The sequence below is a fragment of the Alexandromys fortis genome, unplaced genomic scaffold, assembly GCF_014885135.2.
Source record: "Alexandromys fortis isolate MF-2015 unplaced genomic scaffold, M_Fortis_MF-2015_v1.1 scaffold_0, whole genome shotgun sequence".
Classification (NCBI taxonomy): Eukaryota; Metazoa; Chordata; class Mammalia; order Rodentia; family Cricetidae; genus Alexandromys; species Alexandromys fortis.
This window is the reverse complement of record NW_026067949.1, coordinates 20,989,814-21,008,767: the sequence shown is the minus strand read 5'-3', so window position 1 is coordinate 21,008,767 and position 18,954 is coordinate 20,989,814. Positions and strand designations below refer to the sequence as shown.

At 46.8% G+C, this 18,954-nt stretch overlaps 1 protein-coding gene across 3 annotated transcripts in view; it reads right to left on the bottom strand.

Moving 5' to 3' along the window:
* Positions 1-2,669: 2,669 nt before the first annotated feature.
* Positions 2,670-18,954, bottom strand: part of CUNH4orf19 (chromosome unknown C4orf19 homolog) — a 73,556-nt gene continuing 57,271 nt past the window's right edge. For 2 of the 3 annotated variants that reach the window (XM_050150044.1, XM_050150043.1), the window contains 2 exons: positions 5,767-5,820; positions 2,670-4,355 (listed from right to left, as the gene is read on the bottom strand). In XM_050150044.1, coding sequence (XP_050006001.1) covers positions 3,455-4,355; positions 5,767-5,798 — 933 coding nt within the window. In that variant the 5' untranslated portion in view covers positions 5,799-5,820 and the 3' untranslated portion in view covers positions 2,670-3,454. Of the gene's footprint in view, positions 4,356-5,766; positions 5,821-12,564; positions 12,587-18,954 lie in introns of those variants that run through there. The other variant, XM_050150045.1, reaches the window with a different exon arrangement.

Genomic DNA, 18,954 nt, shown 5'->3' with positions numbered 1-18,954 from the left:
CTACACAGTCAATTTAAGGCCAGCCTGGGCTGCATGAAACTCTGTCTCAAAAAGCCAAAAGTAAAACTAAAAGCTTACTGTTTCATCTTCAGGGAAAGCACTTACCATAAGTCAATGTCATCTTTGGAGTATCTGTCACCATCTCTGTCACCAAACTCAGGGGGATGGGTTTAATCTAGAGGAAAAGTAAAATGAGACCAGAGAGGGAGAATTCTCTTTCCCATCATAAAGGTATGTGCGAGATAAAGCCAGTCAGTATTCCAGCATGGGCAGGAGCGGGCTCATGGAACTCCATCCCTGGTCAAGGAGCTATTGGCAATTTATGGCACTGGTAGAGTCATATTTCTTTTGGGATGTGGCAGCTTGGAAATTGCCCATTCACCACTGGTGGCACTAACTGAACTCAATGGGCTATTTAATTGAAAGAAAGAAAGAAAGAAAGAAAGAAAGAAAGAAAGAAAGAAAAGGATGTGAAGGTGGGAGGGGTTATGGTGGGGTCTGAGTGAGTGGGATGGGGGCTTGATTGGATTATGTTCAGTATTTATTGCAAACAAGCTGGTGAGATGGTGCATGCCTTTAATCCCAGCACTCAGAAGGCAGAGGCGGCCGCCTCTGTGAGTCCAAGGCCAACCCCATCTTACAGGGTAAGTTCCACGACAGCAAGGGCTATGTGGGGAGACCCTGTCTCAAAACACAAAAACAAAAACACCAACCAGCCAACCAACCAACCAGCCAACCAACCAGCCAACCAACCAGCCAACCAACCAGCCAGCCAACCAACCAGCCAACCAACCAGCCAACCAACCAGCCAACCAACCAGCCAACCAGCCAGCCAACCAGCCAGCCAACCAGCCAACCAACCAACCAACCAACCAACCAACCAGCCAGCCAGCCAGCCAGCCAGCCAGCCAACCAACCAACCAACCAACCAACCAACCAAAAAAAAAAAAAAAAANAAAAAAAAAAAAAAAAAACCCTCCAAAACAAAAAACCCAAAACAAGAAAAAATATAAGTATGTATATCAAACATGAATTGGCTAAAATAAATAAAAATTACTCTTTTAAAAAAGACTTGTTCAGATGAGAGTGCCTTTGATGAGAAGAGACCTCAAGTCCGGACTACCATAGGGGCTGTCCTGCCTGCTATGGGGGCCAGTGGTGACTAAGCCAGGCAAGTCAGGAGATATTTGCTCATTTCTGCATCTGGTGCTTCCTTGTGCACAGAAAGTTACACGTAGGAACTGCTGCTGAGTTCCCCAGGACTGACAGCTGCCTCAAGCTGAAAGGATGTACTGACGAGAGACCCGGAGGGAGATGGGAGATGACAGATGGCGTCATTCACTGAGCACTGACAAATACTGTGTGCCCTGCGAGACACCGAAATTCTCATTCCTTTGAGGCCCTGCCTTGACAATTATAACAATCTGCAACAAGAAATGACAGTTTTATGTATAGGATAGTTCAGTTTCTACCAGTGAAAAGTTAAATGTAAGTCTTAACTCAAAAAAGCAATCAGTGTGTAATGATAAATAAATAAAATAAAGCTGGGCTAGCGAGATGGCTTAGTAAAGGTGCCTGCTGCCATTCCTGATGATCTGAGTTCCATTCCTGGGCTCCGTACAGTTGAAGGAGAGAACTGAGTTCCACAAATTGTTCTCTGATCTCCATGTGCAACACACACACACACACACACACACACACACACACACACACACACGGATTGTAGAGACCCGTGATGTTTGAGCTTGACCTTGGTCCCTCACTTTGGGTGCGCCTGTGCTTTCAAGACGCTCAGATGTTCCAAAGGGCACCATCTCCACCTCACTCCTCTGATTAAGCGCCCCTATACACACAAGATGCTGGTGGCTGTAGGGCCGACCCAAAGAAGAAGCCAGAATGGGGAGTTTTTTCAGTTTTTGAGTTCAGAGTGCCGGCTCAAAGATGGCCTTTGGTGAATCCTGTGTGTGGGGGTAAAGGTGACTAGGGCCAAGACTGTTTCATAAAAAAGGTTGGAATTCTTGGCTGTTAACCTTCTCAAAGCAACTTTTTGCAGAAAATGAAGCCCTACAACTTGAGAGAGCTGTCTGTGCTGGGGAATTTAGGGGACATGCCGAGTAGCTACTGAGCATGCTTAGTGCAGTGTTTTGGGGACAGACAGATGGCCTTGTCTGCATCCGTCCGTTCTTTATCCAGGCCCTGTCTAAATTTCCTTTCTGTGTCCATTTTGGGAGTGTTGCTGAAGTTAGGGTGGTGGTAACTGCCAAGACTTCCTTATGTTCTGGGCCACAATCAATGTGAGAAGCATCCTCGTTCCTCTTGCAAACCAAGCCTCTGACATGGCAGAGACTGCAGGCTGCTCACCTCGAAATCAATGTCCGGTCTCTCCCATGCTCAGGGATTATATCTCAAATTGATGTGGGATACCCGAGTACGCAGCTTGATTATGTTTGCTATTCTTTCCTCTCCAGATAGATGTGGCCAAGTGATCAGATGCTAACGAACTTGGTGTGAGCAGAAAGTGGGACTATCCCACCTCTACACAGGGGGTGCCACATCTGGCCCCTCCCTTTTCATTCTAACAAACAGATGTCTACCCTATGTAAACGAGAGGAGACACCAGCGGTTGCTGACGGTGTTTGAGACAAGATAGAGAGGCATAGGTGTGCTGATGCTTTTACCAGACATTTAATGACACAAACCCCTCCACAAATGACTTTGCTGTTCCAAAACACGCATGAACTTGAAACTAAAACATGACACTTGTTTTTAAGAAATATTTTGGCCAGACCCCGCATCCTAGAGGAGGTTAAAAAGTAATCGTGTAAAAAAAGTTAAGGTGAAGGTGTTTTCATAGCACAGCTAAGGACTAACCGTTTGTTCACTGGCCACATCCGGTTCACCCTGAAGGCTGCAGAGCTTAACCGGATGTCCAACAAGTGGTTAGTGAGTAGTTCCCTGGGTGCCTGTTCCTGAAGTTAACCTCTGGTATACAGTAGGCACTTTAAGTGGATAGTTACCCTATCTAGGTCGGGTGACATATTTGGCTCTCAAAAAAACAAGGTAAAGAAATACATTCAAATAGCTCGGCCCATGTTTGTGTGCCCCTAGGATCGGGTGCAGGGATATATATCAGGGCATTCTCATGCACATCTGGACAGATGTTCTAGGGGAGCTTCTAGGGCCAGCAAGCAAGCTGCCTAGCTTCTGCATTTGTTGTGGACATGGTCGTGATGGCCCACACTTAACTCTGATTCTAGCATTCTGAGTCAGAGTCCAGCTGCACAGAGGGGTGCCGTAGACAGTCGGCAGCCTGGCACAGGTACTGGCGACGGGGAGAGAACAGATGTAAACAAGTGGGCAGCTGGTTAGGCTGCCTGGGGATGCCCGCAGAGTGGTTAGCCCCGTGTCCACCTGCTTCTCTTACCTTATTGGGGCCCTTCACCTAGCCCCTCCCCTAATCTGCCTCGTCTGCATCTTCTCCTGCAGTCGCAGCTTCTAATGCTGCAAGGGCTTCAGCCACCTCAGCGTCCTCATCTACCATAACCCTGTCCCTGTCCCCATTGTAGGTGTGGGGGACTTCCCGCTCACTTCTAGAATCCACCACTGACGGAGGGTGAGCGGGACCCTCTTCTTTAAAGCAGACATTCAGAACCTCTGTTGGCCCTGCCTCATTCAGTGAGTCCCAGCTTCTCTTCAGGGAGAAGGGCAGGTTCAAACCCTGCTCACTCACGCTGGGGTGAATTGCCGGCAGGGGCTCCACCTCAGAGCGGTTCTCAAAAAGATAATCCTTTTCTTCAGGGTCTTCACGGTCTACCGTGGGGCTCCAGAGCTGGGGGTAATCCGGGGCTGGTATGTGTAGGATGTGGTCAGCCACCGCCAAGACCTCAGCAGGGGTTCTGCAGTCTCCGTGTCCCACCGTCTGGGTCTCTTCCGAGGTGGGCACCGTGTGACTTTGCTTCCTGCAGTCCTCTCCTTCGAGGAAGGGTTGAGCTGGGTGAGCACTGTCTATAGAGCCTGCCCAGGGGCTGCTGGCCCAGGAGCCACCGTCATCTTGGTGGGGCCTGACCAAGTGCAGACTGGCAGTGGGGCTGATGCCATTGACAATACCCTGCTTCTCTGCACAGTGTCTCTCTTCTGAGTCCTCCTGAGGGAGTGGTCCTTGGTGAGGTAGACCAGATATATTATCTCTGTTTTCTGGCTTGCTCAGGCTCCCAGCATGCAGCGCGTTCCTGGGCACCTCAAACTCGCTATTCTGGGTGCCTTTTAGTCTGACAGTGTCCTCCTCCTCCAACTTGCAGCTGTTTACTTCGTTGACAAAGCCAGGGGAGGGCACTTGAACTGGGTCGAAGAGATAGCTGGGGGTGAGAGGAACAGCCATCAGCTAAGCTGACATCAGGACGGGAGAGAATAAATACACTTGGCATACAAATCTTTGGCTCATGAAAAGAGCTGAAGGGACCCAAAAAGGAAGGGATAGGTGAATTATAAAGTAGTTTATGGAATTTAAAAATTAAAATGAATTTAAAAAATGTCTACTAACAGGGAAATAAGGGGTTAAGTACCAAGTACCAACAGTATATTTCTCCAAGGGAATATTATGCAATCATGAAAATGATAAATATGAAGCCTGTGGTAAGGTTTAAAAAAAAGGTCTCTGGGGGTTTAATTCCAGGACTCTCATAAATAACAATATCTGTAGATGCTCAAATTTTCTGTATGAAATTATGGTATATCTGCACACACCTCATTACACTTCAAGTCATTTCTAGATTCTCTGTTCTACCCAAGGCAAGATAAACGTCATATGGATTATCTTCAACCTGTACTGGTTAGGGAGCAGCAAGAAGAAAGTCCAAATGCTCAGCACAGACTTGGTTTCTTTTCGGAATATTTGAATCTCAGGTTGGTGGACCCTGGCTGTAGAGTCCACGGATGTAGAGAACCAATACTGGAGATAAGAAGTCCGTTTGGACGAAGCCCAACATCACAGGGCTGTGACAGAGGGATGCTTATGTGTGTGTTTGGAATCAAATGAAGTCAGAGCTTCCCGCTCGCAGCCTTGCCTCTCCCACTCCAGCCCGGGAAGTCATTTCATTATCAGTTAATTTGTTTTCCTTATGACTCACGTCACTCAAGGCTTTATGAAATGTCACAAGAAAGGTGACTGGACTCTTTATTGTCGGTGATGTCCTTCAGGAGTCTTTTATAACCTGAGCTTTTTTTTTTTTTTTTTTTTTTTTTTTTTTTTTTTTTTTTTTTCCCCCTGCATTGAAGGCTTTGGGAGAAATGTAAATTTGACCCCAGGTAGAATGGTATGTCTTAACAGTTTTGAGCAATGAGAAAAATTTAGAAAAAAAAAACACCTAAATAATGCTAAATGGAGCCAAGCCTTTGTATCTTGGCAATGTGGGCCAAGCCTGAGCTGCCTACGTGCACTGATGGCAGCGCAGTCGCACCGGGTTACTTTTAGAGCTGCTGCCACATGCATGGTCTTTATGGGTTTATTTATTTCTATACTCTTGCTATTGCTTCAGTGTTTGCCGTTGGACAAAACAATGGTTTTCCATGTGACATTTTCATCCCTGTATATAATAATTGACTTTGACTATCCACCCCCATCCTCTAGTGTGTCCTCCCCTCCCGCACTGTCCCGTTCTCTCCCTGGAGTCCCTCTTCTGCTTCCACGTCTTATTTTACAGGCATGGTCTTCACAAGACTCCGCAGGGGCTACGGATTCCCCTGGCCATGCGATCTCTGCTCACTTACCTGTGTATCATCTTACAGCACCTGCACCCCATCTGGATTATTTTTCGTTACCATCTGGAAAAGAAAGGGCAAGAAAAAGAGAGTGTCATTAGTCGTATTAGTGAGAATTGAGTTGACTTTTCTCTTCTAGATAATCAAAATTAAGAGCTGTGAGTTCTGGTCGAAGGCTAGCACGTGAATCAGGAAGACAGACCCTCCTCACGGTTCTAAAGTCAGGGATTTAGAGTTCTCATTCCTTACTCTTGCCTCACAAAACCCCTCTTCAGCCATCTAAGTTTTATATTCCACCGCCATCTGCAGATGAGAAAAGCATGGTGGAATAATGCCCGGAGCAAAGGGACCCATGATGCTTAGCGGCCTGTGGTCTTCCCCAGGGACCCAGGAATTCTGGACACAGCACAGCTCAGCATCAGGAGGTGTAAACACTCCTAGAGAACTCCTTGTCACTTCCTCAGGTATTAAGATGGCAATAGTTTGGATCCTGAATGTCCATCAAAGGCCCATGTGTTGGAGGGTTGGTACCAGCCTGTGGTACTACTGTGAAGTGGTGGGCTTTTTTGAAGGTGGCGTTTAGTGGACAGAAATTAGATCATTAGGGGACACACCTTTAAAGAGAATATTTGGACCTAGCCCTCTTTTTTATTTCCTTTTTCTTATTTCTCAACTGCCATGAGGTGACCAAGTATCTTCTGTCACGTGGTCCTACTATGATGTTCTATAAGCTTTGACTACTTGTCTGAAAACCCTATTTGTAGCAATTTTTCCAGCAGCACAGGAAGTGATTACATATCCCCCCTTTTCCCAAGCACCAAATCCCTTAGTGAATTTGCAAGTCCACTTGGCCACCCAGCCATCTCTCATCTTCCCTCCTGATTATCTTTTATTTATCTTCCTAGCATGTGCTACGACGGGATACGTCGTAGATTTATTTCCGATCCATTTTCATGATGTAGTCAGCTCTCCACGCCTTATTTGTATGCAATCAAGTTGCCATAACACAGGCATTAGCAACACCAAGAAGTAACTGTTTCTGGAATAAAGACCAATGGTACAGGTCTGTCAATCATGACATCAAGTGAAAAGCACACAGAGACCAAAGTACCACAGCCCTGCAGAGAAGGAAGGGACGGGATGCTTAAGTAGCAGCACATAAAAACATGCTCACACATGCACATGCACATGTGCACACACATGTGCATACACATACAAACACAGTGGCTTTTAGGATTATGCTCCTAGCTCTACCTCCCTACTGTCTCACTTTCTGCTCATAACTCATAGATCAGATGGAAATATACGTTATAACTGACAGTACCTGCAATGCCGTAATACCTAACTCTTGTTTTTTTTTTTTTTTAAATCCAGGTAAGAAGGTAACTAGTTAAGACAAAGTAAAAGGGAGCTCAATAGTATTTGAGAAACCAAAAAGACAGACTGAGATAGTCCTATAACTGAATATTAGCAATTAGTAGGCCAGCTTTTGGAGTTCTAGTTTAGCAGCCAGAAGAGAGGGAGAAAAGAAGCAAAGGGGGCGGGGCCGGGAGGTGGGAGCAGGCGCAGTGTTGGTCCCTCCCAGCTTCTTAGCAGCTGCTTGGATCCTGGGGAGCTATTACTTGGTGCAGCTTAAAAGCCTTTTGCATTTTCTGCTGGACTAGAGTCACAGTGTAAATTGCTCAGAAATGCAGGAATGGCCCGGATTTAACGTTCCTCCTACCCTTTCCCAAGGGGGACGGACAGACAGAGGCAGGCAAACTAGAGATTGAGCCCTTCAACTGCATGTGTGTTTCCTGCAGTCGTCAGGCTCCCCCATCTGTCCTAGGAGAGACAGGATCCACATTGCTCTCCTAAACCCTGCAATTACAGGCTATTTGAGTAGCATTTACCTTTTTAGTGTCTAAACCGCCTCCCTTAGGGCTCACCTCTTGGCTTTCCTTCAGGTCCCGTCTCATACTCGAGAGCCATGTTTTTGAGTCAGGTACCGGCCTGAGCTGTGGGACAGTCTTCCTGGTTCAGGCCCTGCCCTTTCTTTCCACTCTGTGATTTCCTTTCCTGGTGACATTCCTTCTCTCAAATGGCTCTAATGTTCAAGGTTCTATGACCCAGAGGTGAACAGGGTGGGACCAATGTACCTCCCCCCCCACACCACACACACCCATATCTGCGATTATTCTTCCTTATACACATCAGATCAAGTTCGGTCCATTCCCAGTGCCTATATCAAAATCCCATCCACATCTTGCCTGGAACAAGGAACTCTCTGAGCAAAAGGGAAACATCCCTCCTCCAGCATGATATATGAAATTAGAAAACTATCAGCCCCTGAGGGAAGACTGAGTTCCCGAAGGAGCAATCTACCCCTCTTCTTCCTAACTTACAGTGGAAGCCCTTGATGGCTAAGACGAGTCCAAATTTGCTTTGCCTTTGGAGTGATATAAACAGCAACAGGGAAGCAAAGGGCTGAGCCCTTGCAGCCAGGGTTTGGTTTACACAGGGGAAAGCAAATACCATTAGGATGGCTGAGTCGACCTAGTGCAGGCGCCACCTGCTCCCAGGCCCCCACACACTGCTCGACTCTGTCCGTGTTTCGTGTTGAAGTTAAACAGCCCTGTGTTTGAAGATGGTCAGGGCTGCACTAGTTAGGGGCGAAATCTTCAGGCAGGAAAATCCTGTTTCACAATGGGGATGGGGGTAGGGGGAGCAGGATGGGGGAAGCCTTGGAGTTTTCTAATAGAGAAATTGACAGCATTCATAAAAGAGCGCCAAGGGGTCAGGGCTGGTGTGGAGAGTGATTGCTTAGGCAGCTTAGAGGGGTCCTACTGGCCAAGTCTGGAGTCATCAGACCATCAAAACGAGCAGGAGTATCAAGAACTCTAGCTCACTAATGAAAACATGAGCAAGACCTCATTGAGATGAGTGCAGAAGGGACAGGGCCAGCTCTGTCGTGCAAGCAGGAAGGCAGCTAACAAACATACACCGAGTACCAAAAGTAGAAACATCACCGCTTGTCACTCCTCATAGCAATAACGGATCCCAGTGAGACTCACCGAGGGAAGCCCAGGGAACAAGACGGGTAAGGAGAATGAAGGACCCGATGATGGGGAGCGGGGCTGGGAAATGTTCTCTTCTGGCCATGGCCTAGCCACAGTCCTCATAAACTTACAGCAGTGGCTGCCTGCATTGGGCCTACACAGACAGAGGCATCAAACAGTCATAGATAGGGCTCTGTCCTCAGGCCTCCCCTCCCCTCAGAGGAAGCCCCTCCTGCTTTGGTGCCCATTATCTACCTCAAATACCGCATACACACACACATACACACACACACACACACAGAGAGAGAGAAAGAGAGAGAGAGAGAGAGAGAGAGAGAGAGAGAGAGAGAGAGAGAGAGAGAGAGAACACTTCACCCTCGCTAGTCAAATGCAGGAATGGTAGGTGAGGGGCTGGGTGTCTTGTGTGTTGTTGTCACAGACGCAGGGGGGCTGCTCCTCTTGAGTCCTTAATGTTTTTGTCTGCCATCAGGAGTCTCTTGCATCTCTTCCAGATCTCACCATCCAGACACGACAGTGGCAAACAAGAATTGCCACACACCACCACCTATCTACCTGGGATTTGCTTCGGCTCACACGCTTGTGGACGCTGGAGGAGTCCTGAGGGCATCCATGCTACCCTGCGCTGGGAAGCTTGCTCAGTGGTTGCAAAGGAGCCCATATGCTTGTGGAGAGGCCTGTTGGAACTGTGTCCTTCAGACTGTCTCCATGGCCTTGCCCCAGCTGGCCTTGGCAGTTACGTCCCCATGAGGAGGTGTCTACACCATCACTGTGATGCTTCCACTTTCAGAGCACAAGACGAACAGGCCAGGTTCTGGTCACCCATTTCACTGCTGTGGGGTCCACAGGACCCTTACTGTTTCTGTTGCATGTGGGGACACATTCTCTCCATATGCCAGAATAATACCACTGTTCCTCTTGCTGTGGTCTTTACTATATAAGTCATTTTGTCAGATCTTAAAGATGTTTCATTTGGTCTTCTGTTTCAAATCTGATGCCACCCTCCTTTCTGACTTAGTAATTAGCCCACTGGCCTTAGTACACATTCTCCTCAGCTTGTGTTCAGTAGTTTTTGCAAAATGGAATCGACTTTCCTCTTGACTTGGACTTTCCAGCCATCATTTCATGTGCCTACCACCAGATGGCAGGATACAGTAGTTATTAATATCTTAATTTCAAGGCCGGCACACACTTGGTATCGGAAGGCCTCAGAAACACAAGAATCAGGTTACAAGCAGTACAGGTGCTTGCCATGGTAAAGTTTGCCAGCAAAGGACATGGTAAATATTCCAGGCACATCTGCCACGTTAGTTCTCGTGGCCATGGTTCAGTGGCTCTTGTAGCTCCGGCTAGGCAAAGCTTTATTCCTTAGTCTATTGAGACCACAGTGGGGTGGAAAGGGCTTACAATCCTATGTAGCCCCCCCCCCCTCACAAGAAACTACTCATGAAACCCTGCCATCTACTTCTGTGGCTGAGCGAAGAAGGAACTTGTGGTGTATGGAGACTTCTAGACCCTCTGAGATTCTGTGACTCTCCATCAGGGCTGTTCATAATCAGAGTCTCTCCTGAGGCTGTGTATGAGCTGGCCTGGAGTCCCCCCTTCCAACTGAGGGTCCATGGCTATAAATTGGGAGGTGGCGATCTACCCTAAAGTTGACAGGACCCAACTGAAAGGGTTTGGAGGAGAAGCCTCTTCAGTAGAATCTAGAACATTATGGGGGAAAAGACACAATGAAGGAATAAAATGGAACAAAAGGCACCCAGAACTGCCCAGCTCTGAGAGAGACCAGCAACCTCTCAGGTGCCCTGTGGGGTTGAAGCCATTGAAAAGCTGTTCCCTGTTCCCTGAATTGTAACCAACTCCTGAGAGTTGGTGCTGTCTGGAGTAGATGAAACACAATTTCTTATAAAGATATTCTCTCTCTCTCTCTCTCTCTCTCTCTCTCTCTCTCTCTCTCTCTCTCTCTCCTCTTCCGTCCCTTCCTTCCTTCTTCACCTCACGTGTGTGTGCTCAAGTGTATGTGCGTACATGCATGTGTGCGTGTGTGTGTGTGTGAAGAGGATGAAGGCTCCTGGTAGACACAGCAGCAGAGGGCCCTGGGTTGTATTGATCCACCTGAGCTGTGTGAAGCCCAAGAATCTGCATTTCTTACCAGCTCCTGGGTGCTGCTGTCTGGGGTCACAGGCTGGTGACCGTTGCTCACGGCTTCAAAGAAGCTGAGGCAGTTTTAGTTGCTTGTGTTGTTCTGTCTCTGGTTGGGTCAGGCCAGCTTTATTTTAATGGGGAGGTCGTTATCTTAACACTGTAGCCTGGTGGGTCCCTAGAAAACAATGAGGCTACCACATGGTCCTGAATCCTTTTAGGGATCAATGATGTGACCCAAACCAAGTTAGCCAACATAATAACTTTGTCAGAAACCAATTAGTCATCACCACTCTCAATCCCAACACAAAGTCAGACAATTACCTTAAGACTTTAACTTTTTTGTTCATTTTCAAAAATAAGTTTTATAACACTCTTCTTTAACTTTCCTTTGCTTTCTTTATTTTGACATAGTCTTACTATATAGCCCAGGCTGATCTTGAACTTGCAATCCTCCTACCTCCATCTTCTAAGAAGTGAGGTTATAAGTATGCTTTACCATGCCTGGCCATACTTTGTAAGCTTTTCTCATTTTTCTTTTGATGGGGCCTGGAGAGGGCAGGGTCCCATGTATTTCAGTCTGGCCTTACACTCATTACATAGCTGAGGATGACTTTGAACGTCTGGTCCTTCTACCTCCATTTCCTGAGTGCTGGGATTAAAGGCATGGACTTCCAGGCCTAGTTTCATATGGTGCTAAGGACTAACTCAGAGCTCTGTGTCTCCTAGAAGGCACTCCACCAACCGAGTCACAACTCTTGGACATTTTCTAATGTATGTTTGACCTATTATCCCCGACTGTACCATGTAACAGGAAAGCATTAGGAAAAATCAAGTGCCTAAAATATGGAATTCATTTGAAGAACATACTATATGGGATCGGATTGCTCTTGGATTCATTTCCCCCCTTTGCTTGGCTATTTTTCAGGGAACTCTACCCCTGCAGCTCCCCTGCCCTTAGAGCCCAGTGGCAGTGCTGGACTGGACTGGAGGGCAAAGGAGAGAGACATCAGGGATCTCTGGATCTCAGTCAGGCAGCTCTCCATTCTGGGAACAAGTCTATGTTCTCTGTAGCTTCCGGTGCCCAGTAGGGTCCCCTGGAGCCCCTCATGTCTATCTCCATCTCTCATTAGAGGCTGATGTCCTGGTATATGTTTTGTTGGCAAAGCAGCAATTATTTTTTCAGATCTGCAAAGATCTGGCGAGGGCCTTCTTGCTACATCAGCAAGGATTTACATGGTAAACATTAGGGAGGAAATTGGGGAGGGGCATGGATGGGTGTGGATAAGAGAGGAGAGGACTCCCCTTCTCATCGGGAACCCACTCCTGCGATAGCCATAGTACTCCACTATCCCTGGCAGCGCCCCTCTAGAACCCACAACCCCTAGCGCTGTTGCACTGGGGTTAAAGGTCAACACAAATTGGAGAGAGGAGAAATAGTCAAATCACAGCAGGTGGAAAGATCGACCTGCTTTGCCGATCTGCGTCACCTCGTCGTCTCATTTGCTTCGGAGTTTTTCCCATAGCTGCATAACCAAATGATCACATACCACATAGGATTTCCTTGGTTTGAAAGGAGGTGTTCCCATTCCCTTCAGGGCCTTACCTATTACAGATCGTATCATTGTCCAAGGAAGATGGGCTACATGAGCAAATAATAGCCTTTTGACACTTGCTGGTCTTGGGTTCTGAAAGAACGAGGGTCATGTGATGTGCAGGGCACACTTACTGAGTGCCTTGTGTCTGGCAGGTCACAGGGGTGAAGAAGTCAGGGGTGGAGCGAGGGTGGAGCCAGGGGTGGAGCCAGGGGTGGGGCCAGGGGTGGAGCCAGGGGTAGAGCCAGGGGTGGAGCCAGGGGTGGAGCGAGGGGTGGAGCGAGGGGTGGAGCCAGGGGTGGAGCGAGGGGTGGAGCGAGGGGTGGAGCCAGGGGTGGCTATAGAGGGCTTTACTTTTGTACTCATCTCTCCCGAGTTCTCTTTTCTTTCCCATCCCAGGCTGCTTGTCCCGTAATGTCACTTCAGGATAGGTTCCCTCTTCATTCCAACCTCCTCCAACCTGCTTTAGTAGATACCCCAAACTTTCCCCCAGAGAAAGTGTAAGGGACATAGGACCTTCATACCATGCTTAGTGATCTTTGGGAACCCTCAATATCACCAACAGATGTGAGTGACATTAGTGGAAAAGTTTAGGTGTCCCTTCCGTCTGCCAGGGTGCAGAAGGCATTCTGCTGCTGGTACAGGTGTTGGGCCCCCTTATTAGTGAGGATGGTTTCCACAAGGCACAGGAAGGCCTCTGTGAGGCTCCAACTCAATTGCCTAAGATAAATACCTACAACTCTTAGTGGGTGATACAAATTTCCCACTGGCCTTGATGGAAGAGCTGTCCCTTGGTATCCATGGGGGATGGTTCTCAAATCCCTGCTTGCTTCAGCTCTTTCCATGAAATGGTGCAGAATTTATATATGTCCTCACACATCCTCCCATATCCTTTATTCTTTAGGTGGTGGCCTTGCTTCTAGCATTTCCAGTCTCTTGATGATCTATAACATCTATCACAATATGAATGCTTTGTACAGTTATTACTCTGTATTATTTAGGGAAGGATGAACACATTTCCACACGTTCACTCCAGATGCAATCATTAGAGGTGTGACTACACAGTCTGTATCAACAGCCACGTAACAGCTTACAGTCTGTGTCAATGGCCACGTGACAGCTTACAGTCTGCATCATCAACCACGTGACAGGTTACAGTCTGCATCAACAGCCACATGACAGCTTACAGTCTGCACCATCAGCCACGTGACAGCTTACAGTCTGCACCATCAGCCACGTGACAGCTTACAGTCTGTGTCAACAGCCACGTAATAGCTTTTCCTAAATACTTTCCAGCAGCAGCAGGTGGCAGAATCTATGGCTGCAAACCCTACAGACACAGAGAGTCAACTGCATCTGTTGGAAGTGATACAGAGAGCTCTGATAGGCAGTGTAATTAATCACCACATAACCTCATATACCACCATGAACTTTCTTTGGTGATATTAGATGCTTCCCCCAATTTCTGCTACTTGGATAGAACTCTGTTGCTTAGAAGAACCCAGAGGTGATGACATCCAAACTAAATATGTTTAGAGAGAATCACGTGGCATGGCAATAGTAACCCAGCTTTAGGCGGACCAGGCTATGACCCCTCAATGATATTACATTTTTGGGACCAAAGACTGGTGCACCTTGAAGAGTTTTCAGAAAACAGTTTTCTTGAGGGAATTTTTAAAATCTTTTTTTTTGATTTTTAAAATCTTAAAGAAGATCCCCCCCATTTAACATGTATAGTTCAAATAGGATTCTATATTATATTATATTATATTATATTATTTATTTTTAGAGACATGGTTCATGTAGCCAAGACTGATCTTGAACTCAGGACATTCCTGTTTTAGACTCCAAAGTGCTAGTTTATAGGCAAATGCCACTTACTGGCTTCTGGTCTAAGTCACAGAAGAAGCCCAGCATGACCAGTCTTTGCAGCATATCTGCTTTGTTTGATCCATCCGGATCCCCTTTTATTTATTTATTTTTTTTATTTTTTTATGACCAATTTTTCCTTCTAAGGCTGTTTGACCAGAAGGGCTGGTCAAAGTGCACATAAAATCATATAGGGAGCTATGGTAAAAGCAAATAGATTTGATCATTGTCTCTGGTTCCTGGCACAGAGCTCCAAAAGCTCCTGGAACTTCCTGAGTCCTAGGGGCCTCTTGACAAAAGGATCCCTGCTGTCCACATTTGAGTTTATGATGCTGAATTTACCCTACTGAAGCTGGGTTCCCTGGGTAGCCTCAGGATGCTACCATCACCACAGAACCAAGTAGAGGTTTTGGTTAGTTCAATATCATCCATTGATTTCTCTCTCTCTGTTTCTCTGTTCTTTCTCTCTTGCTCTTCTCTGTCTGTATCTCTGTCTGTCTCTCTCTTGTGTGTGTGTGTATGCGTACATTGGTGCTGATGGTAGATACTGAAAATAAGATAGAGATTGAACTCTACAAACCCCACAGGGAGTGTATAAATGTCCCTGTGTGCTGAGAGGGTGGTGCTCCTCAACTCCATAGGGCAGAAGTCTCTGCTCTTGTGACCATCTTAGACCTTGCCTTTGTTCTGCATCATCTGACTTCTCATCCAGTTCTCTAAATATCCTTTGTAACAAGCCAGTAAATATATCCTAATAATTACTCTCAGTTCTGTGAGCCATTCAAACAAACTATTGAGTCCAAGGAGGGCACTTTGAAAATCCTGATTTATGACTGCTTGGCCACATGTTTAGGGTCTAGGTTTGTAACCAGCATGTGAAGTGGCAGGGGTGGGTGGGCAGCCTTGTGGCCTTGATCCTTAATTTCGGGCATCTGGTGCGACCATAGGGCAGCTAGGGCAAAAACTTGGTTGGATTGTGTTACACCCGGCTGGCATACAGAAGTAGAGAACTGCTTGATGTGCAAAACTTGCACAATTACTTCAGAAGTGAGATGCTCTGGGAGTGATCGCAGAGGAAGGAAAGCAGTGGCTGCTTCTTAGTGGGGCTTTGAAGAGGAGGAGGGGCTATACGGTGGAGCCCAGAAGACGGCCGTTATAGCAGAGGCAGTGGGCTCTGGGTGGGTGGCTAGAAGCTGGGCGGCCTTCAGCTCACCACACATCTTCCCTCCATCTCAGTTTTGCCAACATCAAGATGGGGGAGAGAGTAACATCCAGCCTTATAGAGTTGTTCTCAAGATGGCTCCATATAAACACACGATAAGCCTGCTGTGGTGGTTTGTGTAGGGCAGGCACTCTAGGCTCATCGATTTAAATGCATGGTCATTAGGAGTGGTGCTACTTGAGAGTGATTAGGAGGTGTGGCCTTGCTGGAGGAAGTGTGTCCCTGGGGGTAGGCTTTGGGGTTTCAAAAACTCAAGCCAGGCCCAGTATCTCACTCTTCCTGCTGCCTGCAGATCAAGATATAAGAACTCTCGGCTCCTCCAACACCATGTCTCCCTGCATGCAGCTATGCTTCCGGCCACATTGATAATGGTCTAAACCTCTGAAACTGTAGGCCAACTCCAATTAAATGATTTCTTTTATAAAACTTGCCATGGCCTTGGTGTCTCTTTACAGCAATAGAACACTGATTAAGACACCTGGCAAAATACACTTGGCCGGCGAATCCTTGATGTATGCTAGCTCTTGCCATGTTTGTGATCATTGTGAGGATATCCTCAACTGCTGGGTCACGTAGACGCTGCATAGAAACAGGTGATGCTTCCACAACATCCACCCCAAAACCACATGGACCTTGGGGTGTATCTTCAACACAGGGTCTGTCTCACTTTGGTAATCAGCAAAAACTATGGAGGAGTCCTGGAGCATTTGAAAAAAGCCAAGTCTTACAGATGATGAGGACATTTTAGATGAAGTCGCATGGAGAGAAGCTAAGCTAACAGTCATAAAGGCTACAAAGATACATGTATATGACCACATGCTTGAGATGAATGAAGCATGATTTCCAGAGTCCTAAAACAACTAGTGTGGATCACAGTGTATAGGTGTAAGTCACAAACAATGCCACACCAGTTTGGAATTATGATTCATAGGGTGGTATTTATTTAAAGGGGAAAAAACTTACAGATCACCGTCCCAGCTGCGCAACCAGGAAGGGAGTCTAGTCGCCGGACGCGGAGCAGGAAGTGAAAGAGAGAGAGAAGGGAAGTAGCTGCTTTTTTAAAGGGAGAGAGACCACGCCCCAATGGGCTGGTATCTCAGTGGCTATAGGCTGGAGGAGCGGAAGGACCTCCCGCAACAACAGTGTGTCCCTGAAATTAACTTGCTGGAAGCTCTTATTCGATGTGATTGCCTTTGGAGTTAAGATTTTCAGAGACTGGATAAGGTCATACAGGTAGTGATCTGTCTGAAAAGACTGGGGGACATGCTGGGGTTAAGGAGAGGGAGAGAGACAGTGAGTCCCCACCCTCCATTAGCCATGGTGTGAGGTCAGGATGAGGCTGCCAGCCACAGTTAAGAACAGAATAGATTAATACCCCTGCATTTCCATTGGGAGCTATGAAAGATGACATTTCTGTTGTCTGAGCTACCCACCCAACGGAATTTTGCTGTGTCGGCTGATCCATTCAGTATCCAAGCCAAAGAGAATGTTTGAGATGAGATACCTCACCCACACACTTAATTTTATAAATTTGTTTCATGGACTCAAGAAGAAAGCATGGTAAAAGGTCAAGAAAAAAAATATTGTACTTCTAGGATGACCCTAGGTGTTCAATGTCTCTGAATTCTAGTAAAAATCACTTTTGAATGGAAAATAATGGACATGGTTCAGAGGCCTGAGCATCATCTGAGTGGAAGATACTTTATCCACGACCAGGACACGGAGGGAAACCTCTGCTGCTTGTGAAAGGGCTCATGATCTATAGATGTGATTGCTACTTCCTGAGCACCCAAGTCCTTAACTTGATACCAGGGACCCAAGGAGAGTTTATAGTCCAGCAAGAGAGAAAAGTACAAAAATCCATGACCAGCCAGGTGTGGTGGCTCATGCCCACAATTCCAGGACGCTGGAGGCTGAGCCAGGAGGCTCAACCTATGAGTTTGAGGCTAACTTGAGCTACATTTTAATTTCCAGGCTAACTTAGAGTAAGACTCTCTCTCTCTCTCTCTCTCTCTCTCTCTCTCTCTCTCTCTCTCTCTCTCTCTCGCACACACACACACACACACACACAAAAAAAAAACTCCTTAAACCAACAACAAAAACCCTTAGAAGACCACTAAACTAGCACTAGACTTAAAGATGTCAGAGAATAGTCTAAATAGGTAAAGGATTCCTTAGATCCCTCGGAGAGATGAGGAAGTCTTCTTGGTGAAGATTTGGCAGCAGGTGGTACTGGTGAATTTTCAGAGCACATTCCATGGGAAATGCAATAGAAAGGAAGCCGTCTGTTTATCCTTCCTTCCGTCCGATCCTCCTTCCTATTTCTCTCCCTCCTTCTCGCTCATCTTTTGAGACAGAGCCTTGTTAAATATCCCTGTCTAGCCTCAAGTTCATGTCAAACTTCCTGCCTTAGCCTCTCAAGTGCCAGGTTACAGGCACGTGCCACCAGGCCTGGCTCTCTCTTAGGCCCATTCCTTCCAGCCATGGCTATTTCTTATGCTCTGTTCTAAGGCAATATCATATTTCTGTCAATACCCAGATTACAGTACTGTTTCCTAGACTGTCTCTGCATCCGTTCATGTCTCCCACATTAGCCACACACAGTCCTAAGATCCTTTTAGACCACAGACCTGACCAGTTATCATCACTGCTCCACCCGAAACCTTCCCAGAGATGCCCAATGCCTCAGGATTTTTTAATAAATTTATTTATTTATAATGCATACAGTGTTCTATATGAATGCAGGCCAAAAGAGGGCACCAGATCTTATTACAGATGGCTGTGAGTCACTATGTGGTTGCTGGGAATTGAACTCAGGACCTCTGGAAGAGCAGCCGAGTGTTCTTAACTGCTGAGCCATCTCTGCAGCTCCTGCCTCAGGCTATTTAATACCATGCAATAGTGAAGGTGACAGTAGAAACACCAAGTTTACATAGCACTTCTTACAAACCAGCTGCTAACCGACATTTTATAGCTATCCTTCATCCTCATTTCTTGTGGTCCACGGTTTCGAATGCTGCTCCCTTGACAGGATTTGTTAGTAACTCAAACACCAGTGCTCAGATGATGCTGTGTGGCAGCCACACATGGGCTCGCGTAGAGCAGCATAAAGGAGAGTGACCTGGCCTCCGTGTCTCTAGCGGAGCTCACACGGGGTAGTTTTCCATCTCCTTGATTGACTTATTATTCTGCATAAGCACATTCTCTGCAGTCCATTTTGTGTCCCATTATTGTTTGTTTCACTGTTCCAAGGCCCCAAGCACAGCACCAAGGTGCTGTCCCGTGGTGCTAAGTTAAAGAAGGCTGCGGT